Source organism: Haliotis rufescens, unplaced genomic scaffold (assembly GCF_023055435.1).
Source record: "Haliotis rufescens isolate VD_foot unplaced genomic scaffold, xgHalRufe1.0.p SCAF_19, whole genome shotgun sequence".
NCBI lineage: Eukaryota > Metazoa > Mollusca > Gastropoda > Lepetellida > Haliotidae > Haliotis > Haliotis rufescens.
The window spans coordinates 25,286,135-25,311,459 of record NW_025963879.1 but is presented as its reverse complement, the minus strand read 5'-3'; the positions used below and the strand labels follow the sequence as shown (position 1 = coordinate 25,311,459).

Here is a 25,325-nt window from a genome sequence, read left to right as displayed (position 1 = left end):
ACGCTGTTTCCGACCGTAGAATGGTTTACATGTCGAGACAAAAAAAAAGTTCGTTATATCAGTCAGTTCGTTATCAGCGTGTTCGTTATACTTGTAGTTTACAGCTTGTTCTATTTGTAGCGACGCCACAGTAAACTGCTTACGTCATCCACTTACGGGAAATCCCCTTTTCCTAAGATATAAGACAAACTACCTCCGGCTATTGTCGTACGTATCCGGATTATATTCTTCGAATTGCGATGTCACGTGTTATTTTATTACCGATTCGGGGGAAAGCGTTCTTGTTTTCTGGAAGGTTCAGATGCACTATCACAATTATTGCGGCCGCCTAAAGGTATATGAACACAAAGCACGCGGCGATTCATTGTCGAGGTAGGTAATATCGGTCCATTTTTCAAGTTCAGCTACTTACTATTGTCTTTAATTTACGTCACTCGAATTGTCAAATTGACCCCATTGTATTTAAGGTAAAAGTAGTTCTGTTAACAATTTCCGTCCTTTAAAATGTCAAATTGACCCTATGTGTTTGTCATGAAGGTGTATGTTGTTTTGTTTAATTTCCGTATTATAAATTTTCAAAGTGACATTGTGGTTGTCATGGATAGTTCTTTGTTATAGCACATTCTCAAACTGATCACCGCGTTTAGCATTCCGACTGAGATATGAATCACACCGAAGACACGTGTTCGATTTCCCTACATGGGTACAATATGTGAAGCCCATTTCTGGTGTCCCCCGCCGTGATATTGCATTTGCATATTTATTGGAACGTGATACCAAGTTTATCAGACTGGGTTATCGCAACGACACAACACATCACATATATACAGCATTAATAATATTAATAGGTGAGGCGAAATGGGGTTTAACGTCGCGTCCAAGATTATTGCACTTATATAGCGACGTGCATGTACGTGTGTGTTTGTGTGTCTGCTTGTACTAGTCCGGACTGATGCCGATTTATAGTGCTAGCTCACTGAGATATCATGCCGCAGTTTAGCATGAATACCCCACTCAGACACAGTATACTGACTCCGAGCCGACCAGTCCTTGTTTTAGTCCCTTAATGCCGAGCGCCAGACAGGGTAACAACAAGTACCATCTTTTAACATCTTTTGGTATAATGTTTAGTGTTTAATGTGTTTATTGAGGACGTGAATTATCTGTGTTTAATTGATATATCGAGAACGTGAATTAGCAGTGTTTAATGTGTATATATGAGGACGTGAATTATCTGTGTTTAATTGATATATCGAGAACGTGAATTAGCAGTGTTTAATGTGTATATATGAGGACGTGAATTATCTGTGTTTAATTGATATATCGAGAACGTGAATTAGCAGTGTTTAATGGGTATATATGAGGACGCGAATTAGCAGTGTTTAATTGATATATCGAGAACGTGAATTAGCGGTGTTTAATGTGTCTATCAAGGACGTGAATTCACAGTGTTTAATGTATATATCTAGGTCGTGAATTCGTAGTGTTTAATGGATATATCGAAGAACTGGAGTTTAGGTAAAGTCGAGTTCACAAATCCGGGTTTTTTTGTTCATCGTGGGTGGAAAGTCTTTTGTGGTATTTTTTTTATCTGGCGTGATTCTTTCTATGCCTGCCTGCTATCAAAAATATTCGATTTCATTAAAGGAAATGAACCTTTTCATTCTGATTCACAATCAAAGCGAGTCTGTATATATTCTGTCTCCCCGGTCACACTGAGTAGTTTATTGAGCCAAGTGAAACGTCCGGAGATGATTTGACTTCAACCTCATTAGACGAAACTGTAATGGAATCACTTGATACACAGTGCAGCTGTTGTGATCTATTTATAGAGTAAGCGCATGTGTGTCCGCCAACACGTCACGTGAAGGATTGCCGTCTATTTCCAATTGAGGTGCAACAATGTCATACCCATATTTAGAAGACGCAGTCAGCGAAAAAACACCCAAAGTTACGTACATCGTATTTGTAAGTTCATATTTTTTGTAAATACATGTGTTCAATTTTAGAGGGCTTTGAAGCCACGTGTATAGTTATGTATGTGTATATATATACGTTCGGACCGGTTATGCATGCTTATCACAATCTTGTCTTCATCTGCATTATTTACAGCTTTTTCTGGAGCCACAATTTAAGTGAATACATAGGAGAAGGCCTCACAGTGTTTCGCTTGTGACTAACCCAGTTCATTTTTCGTAATTAAATATGTTTAAATTAAGGTGACCTCAATCTCCATCTATGTGTTGTATTCGTACGAGCAGCAGTAAAATTAATCGATTAAATAATGTATCTCGCATATACCAAGATTGCAAATAGTCGCCATCGTCCCGCCTCTCTATAAAGCGTGTTCTTAACGATCAGTCACAATCGCGACTTTATTTCAATATAAGATATGTCATTAAATCATGGTTTACCAGAACGACGCTGTTGTTGAAATAGACAGGATAACGCTGGAGACCAACACCCACCCCCCCCCCCCCCCCCCCCCTCACACACACATCCATCCCCTCTAAAAAAAACAAAAAAAACAAAACAACTCTCAACAATACAAACACCAAAACAAAACGATATAGCGTCCATAAAGTATACCCGTCACCCTTTCAAATCCGGACTAAGGGTTGCCGAATCAACTTTTCTGTTAAGGGGATTCAAAATACATTCAATAAAATCAAGACGCTACATACTTATTTTATTCCATATAAACTTACTTTGGCTTTCGATGCATATTGACGATGGTTGTGTATTACCACAACTGGCAACAGTGCTATATGAAATGGTTATGTATGTGACATCACACAATCGTTCTACTTATAATTCACAAATCCATACAAAGCTATGTCTGAATGCAAACTAACTGTACCAGTCACATATGTGAACAATATTTTATTCTCTCAGTTCAACATATAAGGAACTTATATAACAGCGGTACAAGGAACTTATGTAAGAACGACACGCCGAGCGATATGAGAAAATAAGCACCGCATATCAGCCAATCAACCACTCCGATACAACCCGGCAGTCACAAACCGACCAATCATCGCGCTCGACAGTGAAAAATGTTGCAATGTCATCCTACCTTCCTTGGCAATGTTCCGATGTGCGGCGTTTCTTTACTTGTCGGGTGGATGGAGCTATATAGCATAATGTGACGCTGACGGACACAAAGGGTTCGAATGACTCGCGGGTAAGGTTTAGACAGCATCGTACGTAATCTGACATGTATATAAGACGCCACACATGAACACACGCGTGTGGCTCTCAGACATGACGAGCGGTGAGTCGAGTGTTTTGACTTGGATGATTGCCAATATGCTGTCGTCGCATGTAATCACTGCTTTCTCAGTCCTGTCAATGGTTATGTCTTTTTCTAATTGAAAGAGTCAAAAAGAAGTAGTTTGGCTCAAAGTTGCGTCGTATGTAATAACTGGGGGTAACCCCTCGCAGTAAGAAGTACAATGTAAATGTAGATCCTTCGTTACCCGTTTTGGGGCCGTCGCCTTTTGACGAGGAATTAATGGTGTACCCATCAATAATGACAATGATCCAATAGCTGGAACATTATTATTTTTTTGTTCTCCGTTCGTTGGCAACTGACTTGTTTTTAGGCTTGTTTGTAACTTAGATCTTGGTGTGTATATAGTCATACATAATGATTACATAAGACTGGCATGGTTTGAGCATCTTCAGAGAGAAATGGTTCGATGATGAATTGCAGACCAGGAGGAGCTTCACGAGTCTTAGACCACAGGTTTCTGACTGATGAGGAGATAAGTTTGACCATACACACAAGAAATCATACCGAAACCAGAGTTATCATACCCCAAACTAAGTATAGTGCTTGTTAATTAACTTTTTGCTTTCTCAAGTCAGAGTCTCTAAATTATCCCTGCCAGGAATATTTTTAGCCATTAGTCACAAATGAATTTTTCAACTCACGTGTCCTTTTGGCATCAGATTCGACCTTTTATTGGTCATGCTATCCCTGTCAGTGTTCCCAGTGGCTTTGGAATGCTAAACCAGTCCCCTCCTAATTTTTGCTAGTCCAAACTTTCAACAATTAAATAAACGTATAAAAATTATATGGTTTTATTTCACTCAACATGACACCATCTCTGAAGTTACTTAGTTAGATCTACACATCATTCACACAAAATTCAGTGGCAATTTTCTTTTTTTCTTTTTCAAGACTAAGTTGCTTCAAATGAATATTTAACCTCGAACCTAAGCAAAATGTTATTTCCTTGCACTAGAAATAGACAAGGGGAAACCCTGAAGGTAACAGACAAGCTGACTTCATTTGAAAAATATACTTATATGAATATCGCCGATGTTTTGTTCAACAACAAACATTTATAAGGTACTCTATTGGCCGGTCCACAGGGACTGGCAGTCACATGAATTACCGGTCCAGGACCAATTTCACCGGTAAAAAACAGGTATTTACCGTTAAACGGGAACACTACCTGTCATTGTGTTGTGTGTCAGATTTGCAGTGGATCCTATTAACATGATTAATTGGTAATCAACAATGGAAATAAGCTGAAACAATAAAGCATGTTCCCTCCCTGTGTCATGAAACACAATAGTTCCTTATTTATGACTGGCCTAATAACAACAAATTTTCAATTTTAGTTAGAAAAATGCCTGAGTTTTTAAGTATGTCAAGAGGTTAGCACAAAGGTTTAAGAATCCCTTTTCAATTTTTAATTCATTATTGATCTCTGGGTTTGTAAGTCTCATAATGAATTCATTTAAATGAGTGGATGTATTTGAACAGTATTTCAGTTGTTTAAGAATCTTATAGGCTTAATTTGGGAGCAGTGTTAAGAGTTGTAAGGAGACTTCTGGGTTCTGGAGCTATAGTATTCAATTAAATGTAAGGGCACCTTTAAAAGTTATCATAATGATCCATGACACTCACACTTAATTTCTAACACTTTGTGGAAGCCTGAATAGCTGACTTGGTTGATGCATGTCACCGTATCCAAATTGCATGGATTGATTCTCATGATGTCAATCACTGAAATGTCTGGTCCAGACTCGATTATTTACAGATCGCCGTCGTATAGCTGGAATATTGCTGAGGGCGGCGTTAAACAACAGACAAAAGAAACAAACAAAACTGTTTCCAGGCACAAAAATTACATGCAACTGCAGTTATTTTGAAAACAAATGTGCGTCAATTGAAGAAGATTGGTTTATTATCCAATGACATCCATTTTGCTTCATAATGGATGGTTGATAATAGGCTTTGTGATATGTAGTAATTCATAGGGTGAAAGATATGCTTTATCAAGCATGTCTGGTGGGATACAAACTATGAATTGAATATTGATTGTAGCTATGCTAGGCAGTGTGAGGTCAGACTTGAATATGAGTTATTATACAATGTGCAACATGTCACATTATTTCGCATGTGCTGCTGAGTCACCTGGGATCTGGATAGTTGTAATTCTTGTCGTAAGTGGTACTCAAAGTTGATTGCACATATACAGAAACTCCAATAAACATGAGGGGGAGATCTTGTTTATCATCCAAAATCTTTCTTCCAACTTTTTCTGTTTATTAACAGTAATAACCAGTGTCTTGAGTGTGAAAAGTAAAACTAACCAGTTTCAGGGGCAGAGAGATTGGTGATGTCATTTCATTGGGACGTCATGGTAACCGATGGTTACACAGTGATCAGTATAGCATAGTGCTGCATTTCACCCCCCAAAACAGACCCAGTCAGTATACTGTGTCCTTGTGGGGTATTCATAAGGGCTGTTACGATTCACTCGCGTATTCGGTGTATCGAAACGTACCAATTCATGAATTGAATTCGTTATTCTTGGCCACTAGAATCGAATATTTATGAATATGCTATCATGTATATTTACATACCCTGTACCTAAAAATATCCATAACAACATATTATGTGCATAGATTTCTTCATCTTCCTAAGGCAAGAGAGTTAACTGACTTTAAAAGTCCAGTTTCCGCCCTTGCCGAACTTGGCTGGAATTCCTGGGCTCGATCGTAGCGCCACCAGTGGTTATTACGAGTTATGTCCCTTCTAAGCCTCTCCTGTGGACCAATCAGATTCCATCACTTGCATTTGTTTCAAACAAAACGGTGGCGCCCAGTCAAGACTATCTGATCGATAATCAAGATCTATGTTGTGATAAAACGGGTCTTACATCGCTAAGTGCATCAAATCATGCGAGGACCTTTATTAAAAACATGAAAATGTTTGGAAAATATCTGTTGACAACGAGTTGGCGGTGCACATGCTTTGCAAATCCTGCAATCGACCGAAATCTGCGCGACAGTTTACGAACCGGATTTCGATTTTGTTGCGAGATTTTGATTGGACTATGCATAGACTCGTTAGTCCAGCCAAAATGTAACTCCATAATACCAGCCTAGTTTGGCAAGGGTGGAAACTAGACTTTTATAGTCAGTTAACTCTCTTGCCTCGGGAAGATGAGATTTCTTTCAATGACAACATTCTTATAATATTAAATTTGATAGTATTGTTTTCACTGGTCATTGTCGCATTTGAGCAGATACTAGTACCTGGATAAGTGCAGTATATCAATGTTTAATTTATTAATAATTAACACACCATGTCAAATAATTTATGATGTTATTGTTTCACTGAATATAATAATTAATGCATAAACTGCTGAGTTGTTATTGTAATTGTGAATTAATATTTGTATTCGTTACCCTATATTCATGATATGAATCGTATTTGCCTCAAAGTGTATTCGTATTCGTTATCCTATATTCATGATATGAATCGTATTTGCCTCAAAGTGTATTCGTATTCGTTATCCTATATTCATGATATGAATCGTATTTGCCTCAAAGTGTATTCGTATTCGTTATCCTATATTCATGATATGAATCGTATTTGCCTCAAAGTGTATTCGTATTCGTTATCCTATATTCATGATATGAATCGTATTTGCCTCAAAGTGTATTCGTATTCGTTATCCTATATTCATGATATGAATCGTATTCACCTCATAGTGTATTCGTTGCAGCCCTAGTATTCATGTTAAACTGTGGCATGGTATCTCAGTGGACTAGCACTATAAATTGGCATCAGGCCGGACTAGCGCATACGCACACATGTGCGTGCATGCACGTCGCAATATAATTTTGAAGCCCATTTCACCTCACCTCACTAGTGTAAATTGCTTGCACTTCTTCCAAGATCAAACAGTCATTATATCTATTTGAAAGGAGTCTTCTTCTGATGTGGTGCAAATTATAGTTTTTCAAAGAAAAACAAACGTACCTTCCTCCCCCTAAAAACAACCAACCTACACTATTTTGGGAAATTCATATTCATAAGAAATCTCTGCCAAAACAAAAAAAAAAGACATATTTTAGGGGGCCTATGTTTTTGAATTAGCTTCTTTGGCATTGCTATTTAAAAAATCTCAGATCATATCAACTTTGGTAGAATCCCTCTATTTCTCTGTAGGGATGTGGGTTATGGTTGGTCCATAGCAACACTTTGCTGTTTGTAGTATTGTTGGTGATTTATGCTCATGTTTTCAGTCACTGGTTGCCTTACTGAGTCCCCAACTTAATTGCTGACATTCAGTGGTAGCTGAGCTGCAATATTGCTGACATAGTGAATGTGGCATAAAATAACATTCACTCACTCCGCCATCAATATCATCCTACCCGCAACCCTCTGAAACTTCCGGTCTAACTTCATTGTGTGGAGACCGCCTCCGTGGTCTAGTGGTAGAGCGTCCGCCCGGAGGTCCGGGGTTTGATCCCCGGCCGCGTCATACCAAAAGACATTAAAAGATGGTACTTGTTGTTACCCTGTCTGGCACAAGGCATTAAGGGCCTAAATACTGTGTCTAAGTGAGGTATTCATGTTAAACTGAGGCATGGTATCTCACTGAGCTAGCACTATAAATCGGCATCAGTCCGGACTAGTACAAGCAGCCGCACGCACACACACACGCACGCACGCACGCACGCACGCACGCACGCATGCATGCACATCACTTTGTAAGTGCAATAATCTTGGACACGACGTTAAACCCCATTTCACCTCACCTCATTGTGTGGAGGTCTGGTTGCACATCTAGGGATTTATCTTGGCTCTCAGTGACTAAGGCCAATGTTCATTCCCATTTGTACAGCACAGGTTGGTTGGAATTTATTATTCCTCTAATTTAGGCTTACATATTAATAAGGAATGTTTTATTCTTGCAAATGTCAAATTTGTTTCACTGATAACAGATCAGATAAGTAAATTAACATAATCACATTGAGTGTTAAGATAACTCCTTAAGAGGACTACCCAATTCTCTGAGAAAATAGCGTTTCTTTCCCACATTGCGTGTACCGCTACATGGGTGGTGGTGTGTCATCTAATGCAACTCGCTGTGTAGAGTTATGTCCCTTGAACATGCCAGGCACCTGTGATTGTGGATTATGATCCTGGTTCGTCCCAATTATTGTTTCTAGGTTGTCCGCACAGTACCAGTGCTCATGGGTTTCCCAAAGTAATAAATGTTCAGGCTTTCGTCCAAAAATTAAGCCAACACCCCATCCACATTAAACCAACTAGCCATGATATCACTGGAATGCTGTTCAAAGCAGTGTTAAACTGAACTGACTCACTCACAGAAACTAGAGCAGCTGTTGTGTGCTGAAGACTTGTTACACCTGAGGTAGTTTTAACCTGTCCCGCGACCTGAGTGGAGTCATTGACCATGGACACCTCTTCACTGAGTGGCCAGTGCATGCTTACCCTCTACATAACTGCTTATGTCAATCCAGCAGGTTCCCCCTCACTATAACACACACAGATGGGGATGTATTCAAGTTGGGTCACCAGTTTGGGCCAACCTGTGATCAAGAAGACAATGAACAATGAATAATACACAACCTTAATGTCCACTGCAGATGTCCCTGAATATAAACCACAGGTTTGGTTAAATGAGGCAGGACATGTATGAAAACTAGATCATGTCAAGATGGGCTGTAGAAGGAAGGTCAGGGACTTGAAGAGAGGCCTTTGGTCAGATAGTGATCTATATTTACATGGTGGTCTAGAGGAGTTGAGCACTGGGTAGAGAGCTTCAGAGTCTTCCAACGGACCTTCCGACGGCCACCGAGTCCTGAACTTGTACAACTCTCAGTATCTGGTGAGTCACTCATTAGGACAATTAAACCTGCTCAACTCTGTTATTGAACAATCACTATATGTCAATCCTCAACTACACCATGTCAGTTATAGCATTGTACACTGATGTTCTTTAGTGGCGAATGTGAGTGGCAGGTGCTCGTCACGCTGAAGACCCGGGTTCGATTCCCGACATGGGTACAATGTGTGAAGCCCATTTCTGGTGTCCCCCGCCGTGATATTGCTGGAATATTGCTAAAAGCGGCATAAAACCATACTCACTCACTCACTTACCCTTTTGGGGAACACCTGGTATCATCACTGATTTTCAGTTATCCATCTATATAATTGTCACTCCTTTTTTCCCTTTATGCCCCATGGAATCTGTTTGGGTGGAAAAACGAAACTGTTTTTTTTCTTAAACACTGATTTCTTATGAATATGGAAAGGATTCCTTTATTGTACTGTAGTCATGATATTATAAACATCTTGTTAATTTGCACATGGTCTTAGTAATTTATTCTGTTAAACATTATAACAAAATGTGGTAGTTTGTTAATAGTACAGTTGGTAAATTGTCACAATGTTGTAAACTGTCAAACTCGTGAGACTAGAACCTGTAGGTAAGCATTTTAAATGATGTCACGCTTTTGAGAATCATGATGACCGGATCATTTTGTCAGTCCATCATACCCCATGTCGAAAAGCACAACCAGATCTATCATCACCAGGAAAATCACTTTCAGCATGCCCTCCTTATCATGATAAGCACGTCAGTACTTATGTTAAAATACAAATGGCCTCACGTGCTGTAATGATGACGTCTGATTGGATGAGTGCCTTGATCTGTGCATGACTAGGTGTCAGCATTGCCGCTGTAAATATGCGACACCTGACATTTCTCAGAAATGTGATAAGAATAACAAGAAACTAGCCTAGCATGGCCTAGTAACTAGGGCTGGGACGGTTAACTCGGGCACCAGGGGTGGGTGGGTACTGAGTAGGACCCGGGTACCCACAAGACTACCCGGACCTGTGGTTAGTCACGTGATTATATTGTTTAAGGGCACAAATTATCTAGAACTCTATGGTTACACTATAAGTGATAAATGTTCTCATTTCTTTCTGACTTTGCACACATTCCTTCTGGCCTTATATGTTTGCATAATGATAAAACATCCGTCAACGTCAGTGTATGCATGACCAGATCGGATTATATGTGTATCTAAATTTATTTTGACAGGAGTACGGTCAAACTGGGCGTTTGGGTAGCCTAGTGGTTAAGGCGTTTGCTTGACACGCCGAAGACCCAGGTTTGATTCCCGACATGGGTAAAATGTGTGAAGCCCATTCCTGGTGTCACCCGCCGTGATATTGCTGGAATATTGCTAAAAGCGGCGTAAAACCATACTCATTCACTCACTCACGGTCAAACTATTCCCAATCAGACATGTTTTACCTATCTCTTGAGACCTACAGTGGGTACCCAGGTAGGGTCGGGTAATAGGGGGTGGGTACCCAGGCAGTAAATTTGGACTCGCTAGTAACCATGTTGAAAATAATGATATGCAAGCCATGAGACGTGAAGGAAGCCAAGAGCTGCACCTGTTTACATTCTACCCCACCAAGGCCGACGCTGTTTAAACAATGATACAGCAATACCAGCGTCTCTGGTTTCTGTGTTATCCAAGAGATATTAGATGCTATTTCTTCCTGGATCAAAGTACGCTTGAAAAAGGTTTTATTTATTTTGTTGTAAACATTGAATGAATATGTTTACATTTGAATAAATGTATTTTACCGAGAACTGGGACAGTCTTTGAAATATCGAATAGCCTTCAATAATTGAATGTTGTTGAATGTCATTGAGAATTCTTCGTTGAGCAGAACTAAATGTGAGGTTCACTGCAGTAATAGTATAGTATTCTGGTTAACTTGATATTTCATGCTCTGGAAGATGGACATTGTAAGACTCAATAGGCCTTGAGATTGACTCAACATTGCTGAAGTGGCTGAATAATTACTGTTGTATGAAGCGTAACCCAATTTATACGAGGGCTGTTCAGGCACAGATTCAAATTCTTGGACTATTGCCATGATAAAATGGATCATTTTGCTCTATGAAAGTCATATGAAAGGCTGAAATAGTTGTCCTTACGTCCATTGTGAAATTTTACATTTGTTACATCTCCTCTATAGCTACAATGCCCATAAAACTGAAACTACTAACTGTATGAATGATCCCATCTTTGGTGTCTCTAAAACTTCCGATCTGACTTTAGACATGGCCTCCATGGTTGCCATCTTGAAAATGTCAGTTTTGCCACCTACTCAGCCAGTTCTGCATGTATCATTATGAAATTTGATATGCAGGAAGGATGTGACATAACATTTAATGTTTATCTTTTGATTTTCCATCAAGCTATGACTTTTAACCTTCACATTACCCTATTTTCCTAGTGTTCTGCTTATGGAGTTGAAATTTGTATGAATGATCCCAGTCTGGTCTCTTGAAAATTTGCACATCGAATTCCATTCCGACTTTAAACATGGCCACTTTTATTTCTTCATAATTAAATTTACCTGCAGATAGAAACTTTTGGCCCAATTTTTGAAAGAAATGGAAAGGATGCATTATTATAATGTCATGAATGATTTTCTGTTCTAAACATGCCTCATTATAGTCTTGTCATTGAGAATCAGTGGCTACATTGTTATATTGATCTAAACAGTCATGGTTAAGCATTAGAACTGGAATCTGTTGTTTTAACTGACATGACTATTTTAACTTTGTATTATTTACACAGTGTGTTGAATGTGAATGTGAATGTGAATTCATGCGTGGGTGATGTGAAACTTGCTCATACATGTAGGGTGAGTATAACTAATGCTCTTCTGTTGACATGGTAACATCAACATGTTAATACACTTTATAGCATAGTATTGGGTGGAACCAAGTTCTATTCTGTTAAATTTTAACATTTAATTTACATTTATTTGCTTACTTTACGACATCCACTAACCAAACAATAAAATGAATTCAAATTTTTTAATATGGGTGGTCACAATAAGTTTCATCTATCTAGTGACCCATAAAGATCCGGGTTAGAATTGGGTCTTGAGGAACCCATGCTTGTCATGAGAGGCGACTATGCTTGTCATGAGAGGCGACTATGCTTGTCGTAAGAGGCGACTATGCTTGTCGTGAGAGGCGACTTACAGGATCGGGTTGTCAGGCTCGCAGACTTTGTTGATGCATGTCATCGTATCCCAATTGCCTAGATCGATGGTCATGCTGCATTATGTTCAGACGTTGTCATACAGCTGGAATATTCCTGAGTGCGGCATTAAACAAGAAACAAACAAACAAATCAGCCATCTGGTCCACAGCTCAGTTTTGACTTATAGTTTATGTAACATTAATAGATTTTGTGAAAATGAGCTGTTCTTAATGCTTCCAGATTTCCTCTTGTCATGCTACAGTGACTGGTTCTTAAGTCTAACCCTCATCTACAAACTAATTGAAGCCTACCCAAACAGACTGGCTTATCCATGTTTAATGTTCAGTGTATACCACATGTACTTTTACAACATGAGTAAGCACATTTGCCTGAAGGGCGGGTCAGTCGCTGATGTCAATCATTGTTTGAAGGCGGGGCTTGTTGCTTGGCATCGGCCATTGATTGGCAGACACAGGATTCCTGTGCATGCTGAGGGAGTTGTGTACATGCTGTTTATCATAGAGAATTCGTCATTTGCTGCTAATTTGTCCTCATATTGTGACTGTCTTTCCAGACACACAACTCCGCTTGTGTTTAAGGTAAGATATTTCTTTGAGAAATATCAACAGCATTTATTAGTATCCAGATAAGTGTGATTAAGATACTTTTTGAAGTAATTTTGGTTGTTCATTCTTGATATAATTGTTTTTTAATTATTAACAGATAAACTAAAAAAAATTAATTAATTGGTCATGACAGGCAAATGGGTAAAAAGCATCGTTGAATGGGAATTTTTAAAAAGAAATTTAGCAGTGTAATTAATGCAAAAGAGTAGTACAAACCTTTTACTCTGTGCTGGTCCTGTTAAACACTCCCTGGAGGGGAAATATGAAATATTATTGCCTAAATGAGGAAAATATTAATTTTCTTTTTGCAAGTCGTGAAATTGTCTCATACCTGAATGCACACCTACCCAAACCCCTGAAACCTGATTGTATGTCAGCTTTATACCCCAGCTCATGCTCAAAGTAGAAACGAAGGTATTCTTATAGCAGAGGTAGAAAGAAGACTATCAATATAGAGATTGATTATGCTGGAATGTTGTCCTGGTGATTAGTAACTGCTTGTTAAATTCATGTAATGTAGCAGACATAACTCATGAATATTTCACGGATGGCTTGTTGACTGCATTTAACATGTAAATGTTTTGGAAAAGCATTCAGAATGTATATGTGTATTTGTTAAGTCTGATGGAGTGAAATGTGAACCACAAGTTTTTGACAGCTGTTGATGTTTAAGTAATTAAATTGTTATGTAGAATGCATGCATGTTTATTAAGATAGTCATCATTAATTTACATTTATTATGTATGTAGTCAATCATCAATGAACACCTCCACATGAAAGCATTCATTGGTGAGAGACATTTGATGATGACTGCTTATTCTATGAAGAGAAATGTATGAAAATTAACCCCACAGAGAAACATTGCTGAAGTCAGTCTATATAGTTGTGTTCCTATAGCAGATCACAATTTAAGGAACTAGATTTAACTTGCACCAGGTGCACTAGACAAAACCAAGTTGCACTAGACAAACCTAGTTGCACTAGACAAAAGCCAGTTGCACTAGACAAAACCCAGTTGCACTAGACAAAACCCAGTTGCACCAGACAAAACCCAGTTGCACTAGACAAAACCTAGTTGCACTAGACAAAACCTAGTTGCTCTAGACAAAACCAAGTTGCACTAGACAAAACCTAGTTGCACTAGACAAAACCAAGTTGCACTAGACAAAACCCAGTTGCACTAGACAAAACCCAGTTGCACCTTGGTCCCAGTAATTTATCCAAGTTGAAACATAGTCTGGCCTGCTGCCTGTGTCACATTAATTTACGAAACATTGCTGTAAAACGTGTACATTATCTTGAAGTACCCACAGTTTGATAACGTCAAGCCCATGTGCATGTTGACATATCTTAGGTTACATTTTTCAATAATCGGCTGCACTGGTGCATGTTGTATATCGCTAAATCGAGCCCTGCATGGTTTTATCAATTTGTGACGTCTGATGAACAGTGGATTAAGTCATTAAGTTTCAACAATGAATCCTTCTGACGTCATATCAAACTGACCAATCAGCATCTGGTGTTGCTAAAATGCATATGTGCAAATATCGTCACCACACTCGATCCATATTGGTAATATGTTTGAATAAATAACAGTCCGAAAAACAATGCTCTTAGCACCCAGGGGGGGCACGGGTGGCCCAGTCGTCTAAGGCGCCGCGATTCGCTGTGCAGAGTTGCGTCCCTTAGGCACGCCAGAAACCTATGATTGCGGGTTCGAATCCCGGTTCGCCCCATTTATGTTTCTAGGTTTGTCAGCACCATACCCGTGCTCGTGGGTTTCACCGAAGTGGTAAACGTCTGAGACCTGCATCACTTCGGGCTTTCCTCCCACATTAAGCTGACACGCCGCGATATGACTGGAATACTGTTAAAAGCGGCGTTAAACCCAACTTATTCACTCACTCTTAGCAACCAGATGGTGGTCCAATTACAAAGATGATGGAGCTGAATGACAGCTTGATGTTCACCCCTCTTATGGTGGATGCCAGGATGCCTGGAGATGGGGTAATTGGTTATAGTTATTACATTCGTTTCTACCATGTTGATTCCATCTGCAGGATCGTGGGTTCGGGACTCTGCATTCTTGGGGAACTAACTTGAGGGAAAACAATGGAGGATTACTGATGGTCTGTTCAGGGTAGACTAGCTCTGTGAGTCCACAGCCTTGTAAAGCAATTGCCCTTTGGTATGAAGAATGAATTATTACAAAGTTGACGCAGTTTATGATTACAACTACTTCAGGTGAGCGAGGTTATCACGGCAACAGACAACTTACATGGGATTTGTCAGCATATTGGCAGCTGGATGTGATAACCTAGCTCACCTGGTCATAGTGCAGACTGTGATAGGGGTCACGTCATGTATTGCAGTTGTTTCTTTTTCAAGATATCAAGATATTTTGGTAAATTCTTCCTCAGTGCAAATAACTGTAAAATTGCAGATTTTGCATTAAAAAATATTCATTCATTGTCTAATTGAATTTTCAAAATGCTTTCAAGTAATATTTTGTTTTTAAAAAAAGAATGCAAACATCACTTTATTCATAAACATGCAATTGTTTTGGTCTGAACAATTCAGTGTTTTCTTATTCTCAATATGTTCAAATAAAATGTCAATAGTGCCTTGAAAACAATATGTGTTATGGGTACTTAGAGAATAATACAAGGTAAAAATGATACAGATTTCTGTTTCTAATAGTTTAATTGGTCCCTAGCTACCTTTGCGCATTGGTCCCTAGCAGCCTATGCTTATTGGTCCCTAGCAACCTATGCTTATTGGTCCCTAGCAGCCTATGCTTATTGGTCCCTAGCAACCTATGCTTATTGGTCCCTAGCACCTTATGCTCATTGGTCCCTAGCAACCTATGCTCATTGGTCCCTAGCAACCTATGTTTATTGGTCCCTAGCAACCTATGTTCATTGGTCCCTAGCAGCCTATGCTCATTGGTCCCTAGCAGCCTTTGCTCATTGGTCCCTAGCAACCTATGCTCATTTGTCCCTAGCAGTCTGTGCCCAAAGTAAGAGGTGACTTGTTTTTTATGTACCCGATGACGTGAGTGTTGTTCACAATATGGATAACTGGACTGTCTGGTCCAGACTCGATAACATACAGACAGCCGTCATATACATGTATACATGCTGAATGTGGCCTTAAACAACAAACAGACAAGACAAACATGTTGATATTACTTCATGTTGCTCGGCCTCTTAAAATAACAAAGGAGCAATTATCAGTAAGTAGCCAATCACCATGAAGCAGACATATGATGCTCATTGAGAATAATCCATAATGTCACCAATATCCATGACCCCATGGGCAGAAGATATGTCATCTCCAACTGATCCAGATTTATTGCTACACATTGGAATGCTTCTCCATTCTACTGTGGATATTGGTCAGTAATGTTATTCATGGGTCACCGTGTCCATATAACAATGGCATTGGTGTCCACAGCACTGACACTACAGAGGAAAAACTATCTAAACATATCTTTGTATGAAATGAGGTTTATGTACCATACATTCATATCTGTCAACCATACTTATCTAAGTCCCAAACAGAGCTCCAACGACTACTGAGGTACTCAAGGCTGTGTCGGTTTCAGCAAAACTCGAGTCTGTTATTTACGACTTGAGAACTCGCTATGAGCAAACAAATCTGTCTCACATACTTTGTTAATTTCAATACACTTGTATAGTACCGTATTCGATGTAATAAGCGTGCTGCTCTAATTAGCGCCCATGGCGATATTTGCTAATATATTGGCTGTGAACAATCCCAATTAGCACCCCTTCTGATTGATCAATGTACACAAAGCTTATTTATCGCATTTAATACACACTCATGTGTTATATGCACCTTATGGGCAGTTAAACTCTGGAAAAATATATCTGTCTTATATAAACATTTCAGGCTGTCAGCATAAACCACGAAATATATCTTTAAACTCTGGGTTTTTTTCACCAAAATAATATTCTAATAAGAGCCCCCCCATTTCTAATTTTGAGAGCGCCCTGGGCGCTTATTACGTTGAATATGGTATGCAGGAAAGACATCTCAGTAATTTAGTCAAACAATCTATGTTACAAGTTACAAGTGGTGTGTGTATAGAACAGCAATGATAGTGAAGAGAATTTATGGATGTCAACTTCTATATTATGAGGAAGACAACGTTGCGGAGTATATACTTACTCATTCATCAGGTGATTTATGGATGTCAACTTCTTTATCATGAGGAACACATCATTGTGGAGTATATACTTACTCCTTCATCAGGTAAATTATGGATGTCAACTTCTTAATCATGAGGAACACAACATTGCGGAGTATATACTTACTCCTTCATCAGGTGAATTATGGATGTCAACTTCTTTATCATGAGGAACACATCATTGTGGAGTATATACTTACTCCTTCATCAGGTGAATTATGGATGTCAACTTCTTTATCATGAGGAACACATCATTGTGGAGTATATACTTACTCCTTCATCAGGTGAATTATGGATGTCAACTTCTTAATCATGAGGAACACATCATTGTGGAGTATATACTTACTCCTTCATCAGGTGAATTATGGATGTCAACTTCTTTATCATGAGGAACACATCATTGTGGAGTATATACTTACTCCTTCATCAGGTGAATTATGGATGTCAACTTCTTAATCATGAGGAACACATCATTGTGGAGTATATACTTACTCCTTCATCAGGTGATTTATGGATGTCAACTTCTTAATCATGAGGAACACATCATTGTGGAGTATATACTTACTCCTTCATCAGGTGAATTATGGATGTCAACTTCTTTATCATGAGGAACACATCATTGTGGAGTATATACTTACTCCTTCATCAGGTGAATTATGGATGTCAACTTCTTTATCATGAGGAACACATAATTGTGGAGTATATACTTACTCCTTCATCAGGTGAATTATGGATGTCAACTTCTTAATCATGAGGAACACATCATTGTGGAGTATATACTTACTCCTTCATCAGGTGATTTATGGATGTCAACTTCTTTATCATGAGGAACACAACGTTGCGGAGTATATACTTACTCCTTCATCAGGTGATTTATGGATGTCAACTTCTTTATCATGAGGAACACAACGTTGCAGAGTATATACTTACTCCTTCATCAGGTGATTTATGGATGTCAACTTCTTTATCATGAGGAACACAACGTTGCAGAGTATATACTTACTCCTTCATCAGGTGATTTATGGATGTCAACTTCTTGAGGAAGTCAAGTAAACTATGATTGAACCCAAAAATTCCAATCTAGTTTGGCATCTGTTTTTACAAACACCTAGTTTCCGTATGTCTTTTTAAATATTTTTGTAACACTGTAGCTATGTTGGAAAACTACTGTAAACTTACTGTGTTTGATAAATGTTTCATATGTGCTTTGTTTTTTCATGACTAACACTGAGTGCCACTATAAAAAACCCATTGAAGTTGTAGCTCAAATTAAGGCGGGTGAGGTTATTGGATCTACATTGCTTGTTATGTTTGATTCGCTTGTGCAGAGCTCATTAGGACATTCACCAATAGCTTATGCCAGTTTGGATTGTTTCAGCTGTCGTTGGGGCCTCAGTGGTGGTGCTGAGTGGTGAGGTGCTGCTGCTGCTGCTGCTTCTGCTGATGCATTGTGGGTAGTCGTGAACCAAGATGACCTCGTCCACGCCTTGCTGTGTCAGTGGGGCTGTCCACACGGATGTCGTCATTGTCGGTATGTATTGATTTCAAATTGTTTCGATTTCCAGTCCATGCAAGGCAATAATAAATGAGCTGATGGTGAACCCTAGCTGACCTACAGGGACCTTTTCATTGACTTTCTTATGAAATAGGTTGGAGCTTTGTTGCTTTGAAGATTACAGGTCAGGGGTCGTTTTTATTACGTTTTTCTTTTTAGGTGTTTAATGGGGAACAAGCTTTTAGTTTAAGATGGGGAGTCCTGGACATTTTTGGCCTGTTTTTTTGTTGGTGCTTCAAAACACAATGTACTGATTAATATATTTCATCATGTTGAAAGGAGGTGGCCATTTGGGGACTCACAACGTTTATTTTTCAAGACATCTCACATGCCCAGTGCTCAGGGAAAGATATTTTATTGGGTCCAACCTGAGGACAATCTATTTTTCAATCATTTTCGGAAAAAGATTTTTATGAAAAAAATATTATTTTTGTTACATTTGTTAAAATAACAAGTATAAGGTTTGGTTGCTCTTTTCGCTTTAATGTTTCTCCCTGAACAGACAAGGTGGAAAAGAAAAAAAGATAATTTAGGTTAGTTTTATTTTACATTTGTAAATTATGTGAGAAGGTGGATTCTTAACCAATGAAATATTAGTAAAATGCCAGAAGTGCCTTCTGACATTTTAGGGGGCACGGGTGGCCCAGTCGTCTAAGGCGCCGCAAGCGCGGTGCAAAGTTGCGTCCCTTAGGCACGCCAGAAACCTATGACTGTGGGTTCGAATCCCGGTTCGCCCTGATTATGTTTCTAGGTTTGTCAGCACCATACCCGTGCTTGTGGGTTTCACCGAAGTGGTAAACGTCTGAGACCTGCATCACTTCGGACTTTCCTTCCACATTAAGCTGACACGCCGTGATATAACTGGAATACTGTTAAAAACGGCGTTAAACCCAACTCACTCACTCACTCTGACATTTTATGACAGTTATATGTTAACTTTGGATTTATGTCAGATTTAGTTGCCTATCAATGGACATTTTTAACATGGCACACGTGATAGGTGAAGTTTATTGCCAATAAATCAGACTAATGACATTTCCACTTCAGTAGGTCGATTTAACCCTTTGCCTGCTGAACCTGGCATTGGATATTATGGCCTGCAATAGTATAGCCTAGACCACCTGGCATGTGATAATATGGCCTGGGATAGAATAGCCTGTAGCACCTGGCATGGGATGATATGGCCTGGGATAGTATAGCCTGTAACACCTGGCATGGTATAATATGGCCTGGGATAGTATAGCCTGTAACACCTGTCATGGGATAATATGGCCTAGGAAAGTATAGCCTGGACCACCTGGCATGGTATAATATGGCCTAGGCTAGTATAGCCTGGACCACCTGGCATGGGATAATATGGCCTGGGCTAGTATAGCCTGGACCACATGGCATGGGATAATATGGCCTGGGATAGTATAGCCTAGACCACCTGGTATGGGATAATATGGCCTGGGATAGTATAGCCTGTAACACCTGGCATGGGATAATATGGCCTGGGATAGTATAGCCTGTAACACCTGGCATGGGATAATATGGCCTGGGATAGTATAGCCTGTAACACCTGGCATGGGATAATATGGCCTGGGATAGTATAGCCTGTAACACCTGGCATGGGATAATATGGCCTAGGATAGTGTAGCCTGGACCACCTGGCATGGGATAATATGGCCTAGGATAGTATAGCCTGGACCACCTGGCATGGGATAATAAGGCCTAGGATAGTATAGCCTGGACCACCTGGCATGGGATAATATGGCCTAGGATAGTATAGCCTGGACCACCTGGCATGGGATAATATGGCCTAGGATAGTATAGCCTGGACCACCTGGCATGGGATAATAAGGCCTAGGATAGTATAGCCTGGACCACCTGGCATAGAATAATATGGCCTGGGATAGTATAGCCTGTAACACCTGGCATGGGATAATATGGCCTGGGATAGTATAGCCTGTAATGCCTGGCATGGGATAATATGGCCTTGGATAGTATAGCCTGTAACACCTGGCATGGGATAATATAGCCTGGGATAGTATAGCCTGTAACACCTAGTGTAACCAGCCAACACCTAACATAAAAATATCATGGATAGTACAACCGATGACACCTGAGGGGTAATATAGCCTGTATAACATGGCCTGCTGACACCGGAGATAATATAAAAGGCAGATAGCTGCTACGTACACTGAGCTTTATGATGCAATAAACAGATCACTGTTTGCCATGTGACACAGAAAGTACCCCCTGACATGCCGCTGCACAAGTGGGGCGGGAGCTACCAGTGTTAAGTTACTGTTTATCTCCTATAAGCGTGGATGACTGATTTCACTGAATGAACAGTATGTTACAATGGGTGTAGTGTTTCCTCTCTGGGGGAACATGTCAGCTTCAGTAAAACTATTTTAGATCTGTTCGCATGTGTATTCATTGTAGTCTTGTTGGAACCAGGCAGATCATTGCTACAGTTTCAGTTTTGATTGGTTTTATGTAAGAGCCAATGCTGCAAAGGTGTACCTGTTGGCAGTTTAGGAACTGTTTGTTTGTTTGTTTGTTTGTTGTCATACTCAGCAATATTCCAGCTGTATTACTGTCTGTAAATAATAGTCTAGACCAGACAATCCAGTGATTGACATCATGATCATCAATGGATTGTGATGACGATGTCAACCAAGTCAGCGAGCCTGATCAACCAATCCTGTTCATTTTCTCATACGACAAACATGAGTTGCTGAAGATTAATTGTAACCTGTATCTTCATCAGGGCTAGGAGATGTTGGACCTGTCTGTAGTAAAGGAACAAAAATAATATGTTTTTTTCAACTTGGAATTTAAGAGGACTGCGAAAGAACATGAAAGAAAACTTCTACCATGTGTTGTGGTAATAAATTGGAAAATTACGCTGCAATTAGGGTTCCTATGGCAACTGAGAAAGCATATTCCCACTTCCATAGTCTAGGGAATGCTTCGCATGTTAACTTTATAAAATGTGCAGTTCAAACATAGTGTTCAGTTGCCACTGCTGATAGACTGGTTGGTTGATGGACAGATTATTCAGCAGTTTGTATCAGCTATATATATATCAGCAGCACTCCGCTCGTCTGGAACTATGACTCACTCAACAATCTTCCGATAGGCAGGAAGAGAGTCTGCCCGGAGAGCGGGAGGTCCGGGGTTCGATGCCTGGCCGCGTCATGCCAAGAGACGTTAAAAGACAGTACTTGTTGTTAACCTGTCTGGCGATTGGCATTAAGTCTGCTCTGAGTCAGTATACTGTGTCTGAGTGGGGTATTCATGTTAAACTGCAGCATGGTATCTCATTGGGCGAGCACTATAAATGGAGCAATGCACGCACGCACGCACGCACGCACGCACGCACGCACTGGGTCTCTGTTTCCTAGGTTCCCTTGTTCCTTGGTCTTCTGGTTCTTTGGTTCCTTGGTCTCTGTTTCCTAGGTTCTCTGGTTCCTTGGTCCCCTGGTTCTCTGGTTCTTTGGCTCCCTGGGTCTATGGTTCCTTGGTCCTCTGGTTCTTTGGCTCCCTAGTTCTCTGGTTCCTAGTTTCTCTGGTTCCTAGGTTCTCTGGTTTTTTACTTCCTGGGTCTCTGGTTCTTTGGTTCCACGGCTCTCTGGTTCCTTGGTCCCCAGGGTCTCTGTTTTCTAGGTTCACTTGTTCCTTGGTACCCTGGTTCTCTGGTTCTTTACTTCCCTGGTTCCTAGGTTCTCTGGTTCCTTGGTCACCTGCTTCTCTGGTTCTTTAGTTCCCTTGGTCTCCGGTTCCTAGGTTCTCTTTGACTTCCTGGTTCTTTGGTTCCCCGGCTCTCTGGTTCCTTGGTTCCCGGGTCTCTGTTTCCTAGGTTCTCTGGTTCCTAGGTTCCCGGGTCTCTGTTTCCTAGGTTCTCTGGTTCCTTGGTCCCCTGGTTCTCTGGTTCTTTGGCTCCCTGGGTCTATGGTTCCTTGGTCCTCTGGTTCTTTGGCTCCCTAGTTCTCTGGTTCCTAGTTTCTCTGGTTCCTAGGTTCTCTGGTTTTTTACTTCCTGGGTCTCTGGTTCTTTGGTTCCACGGCTCTCTGGTTCCTTGGTCCCCAGGGTCTCTGTTTTCTAGGTTCACTTGTTCCTTGGTACCCTGGTTCTCTGGTTCTTTACTTCCCTGGTTCCTAGGTTCTCTGGTTCCTTGGTCACCTGCTTCTCTGGTTCTTTAGTTCCCTTGGTCTCCGGTTCCTAGGTTCTCTTTGACTTCCTGGTTCTTTGGTTCCCCGGCTCTCTGGTTCCTTGGTTCCCGGGTCTCTGTTTCCTAGGTTCTCTGGTTCCTTGGTTCCCGGGTCTCTGTTTCCTAGGTTCTCTGGTTCCTTAGTCCCCTGCTTCTCTGGTTCTTTAGTTCCCTGGGTCTCTGGTTCCTAGGTTCTCTGGTTCTTTAGTTCCCTGGGTCTCTGGTGCCTTGGTTCTCTGGTTCTCAGGGTCCTTGGTTCCCTGGTTCCAATGAAACTCAGTTTTGAATTGTTGATAAATGCCTGTAAACATCCTAGATTTTGCATTAATATTTACCAAACTGAATGGACTGACCTAAACCTGCCAAATAAAAAACTTTGAGATCAGCAAATCTCTTCTCTTCTTTTTTTTAATATCTTTTTATCTTTTCTTTTCACTAACCAACCATAAATATGATAGAAGAAAGTGTTACCTTGCCATGGTGTAAAGACTACAATATTAGAGAAGTAAAGTTTGAGACGTCCATCACCAGTGTGGAAGCACTGGGGATATGTGATTGACACAGACGTGTTTAATTACATGACAAAGGTATGGGTGATGTGTGATTGACACAGATGTGTGTTTAACGACCTTTCAAGTGGCTGTGGAATGCTGAGTAATCCTGCCGCTGCAAGTCATTCTGACTCAGCAGTATAAGAATGAAGAAATTTAAATGTACCAACTTTCTTTGTCCATGTAAAAATAAACCCCATTGAAAAAGCTGAAAAGAGAATTACATGCTGGGGCCAGTAATCAGCATATGATTATTATGTGTTTGTTTGCAGTGTTCTGAAATATGACAAGGCAAGTATGATGTCTGGATTTGATAAGATAAGAAGAAATGCTTCGCTTAACCAGTCAGCTGGTCCTGACTTATAAAAAGACATCAGCATTGATAAAACCCACCTAGTGGAACCCATGTTTTACAGCTGTAGTGTATGTTTGGTAGCACGTGTCCACAGTCAACACGTGTGGTCTGCCAGGTGAAATAACTGCCATATCAAATAGGCCTTTGTCATGATAGAAACCACAGGGGATCTATAGGGTTGGATGTACATTTAAGTGTGTTTGTACTGAGTCATCAAGAATGCTGCTTGTTCATTCAGCCTGGGTAGTTGAAAAATGCTATACAAAAATATGCTTAGTCATATGAGATAGGAATAAATAAATGAAAGACCGCCTTATATGGAAGTCAGTGTTATTTTTATCTTGTGGGGCAGAGGTGTGTGTGTGTGAAATTCATGTTTTACAGAGTTACGGCCCTTGTTCTGTGCTTTTCAACTACGTGCATAGTGTGTGCATTGGGGACAAGTTTTCTCAGAAAAATGCTGAAGTTACAGCAATGGCAGTTAGCATGCGTATCTAAGATACTTGTCAAGACTAAGTTTGATAATTGGTGCCATAAATTATTTCTTTACATAGTTATGGTCCTTGCTCCATGCTTTCAACTTAGTGCAGGCTGTCTGCAAAGGGGACAACCTTCCTCAGAAACTACTGACGTTACATCATGAAAGACAGTTTGCTTGATTATCTAAGAGATACTTGTCAAGACTGATATAAAAAATTGGTGCCTTGCATTATAATTATTACACTAGTTTCCTTGCAATGCTGTGTACATGGTATATACATTGCACTAGTTTCCTTGCAAGGCTGTGTACATGGTATATACATTGCACTAGTTTGCAATGCTGTGTACATGGTATATACATTGCACTAGTTTCCTTGCAAGGCTGTGTACATGGTATATACATTGCACTAGTTTGCAATGCTGTGTACATGGTATATGCATTGCACTAGTTTCCTTGCAATGCTCTGGACATGGTACATACATTGCACTAGTTACCTTGCATGCTGTGTACATGGTATATACATTGCACTAGTTTCCTTGCAATGCTGTGTGCATGGTATATACATTGCTCTAGTTTCCTTGCAATGCTGTGTACATGGTATATACATTGCACTAGTTTGCAATGCTGTGTGCATGGTATATACATTGCACTAGTTTCCTTGCAATGCTGTGTACATGGTATATACATTGCACTAGTTTCCTTGCAATGCTGTGGACATGGTACATACATTGCACTGGTTTCCTTGCAATGCTGTGTACATGGTATATACATTGCACTGGTTTCCTTGCAAGGCTGTGTACATGGTATATACATTGCTCTCGTTTCCTTGCAATGCTGTGGACATGGTATATACATTGCACTAGTTTCCTTGCAAGGCTGTGTACATGGTATATACATTGCTCTAGTTTCCTTGCAATACTGTGGACATGGTATATGCATTGCTCTAGTTTCCTTGCAATGCTCTGGACATGGTATAT

General features: G+C 40.1%; 1 protein-coding gene across 4 annotated transcripts in view; it reads left to right on the top strand.

Annotated features, from left to right (window-relative positions):
• Positions 1–3,051: 3,051 nt before the first annotated feature.
• The window catches only part of LOC124143279 (oxidative stress-induced growth inhibitor 2-like), a 29,336-nt gene continuing 7,062 nt past the window's right edge, over positions 3,052–25,325 (top strand). Inside the window, exons 1-3 of one of the 4 annotated variants that reach the window (XM_046512194.2) lie at positions 12,920–12,965; positions 15,053–15,145; positions 18,584–18,736. In XM_046512194.2, coding sequence (XP_046368150.1) covers positions 18,676–18,736 — 61 coding nt within the window. In that variant the 5' untranslated portion in view covers positions 12,920–12,965; positions 15,053–15,145; positions 18,584–18,675. Of the gene's footprint in view, positions 3,185–9,044; positions 9,168–12,814; positions 12,966–15,052; positions 15,146–18,583; positions 18,737–25,325 lie in introns of those variants that run through there. The other 3 variants (XM_046512193.2, XM_046512195.2, XM_046512192.2) reach the window with 3 other exon arrangements.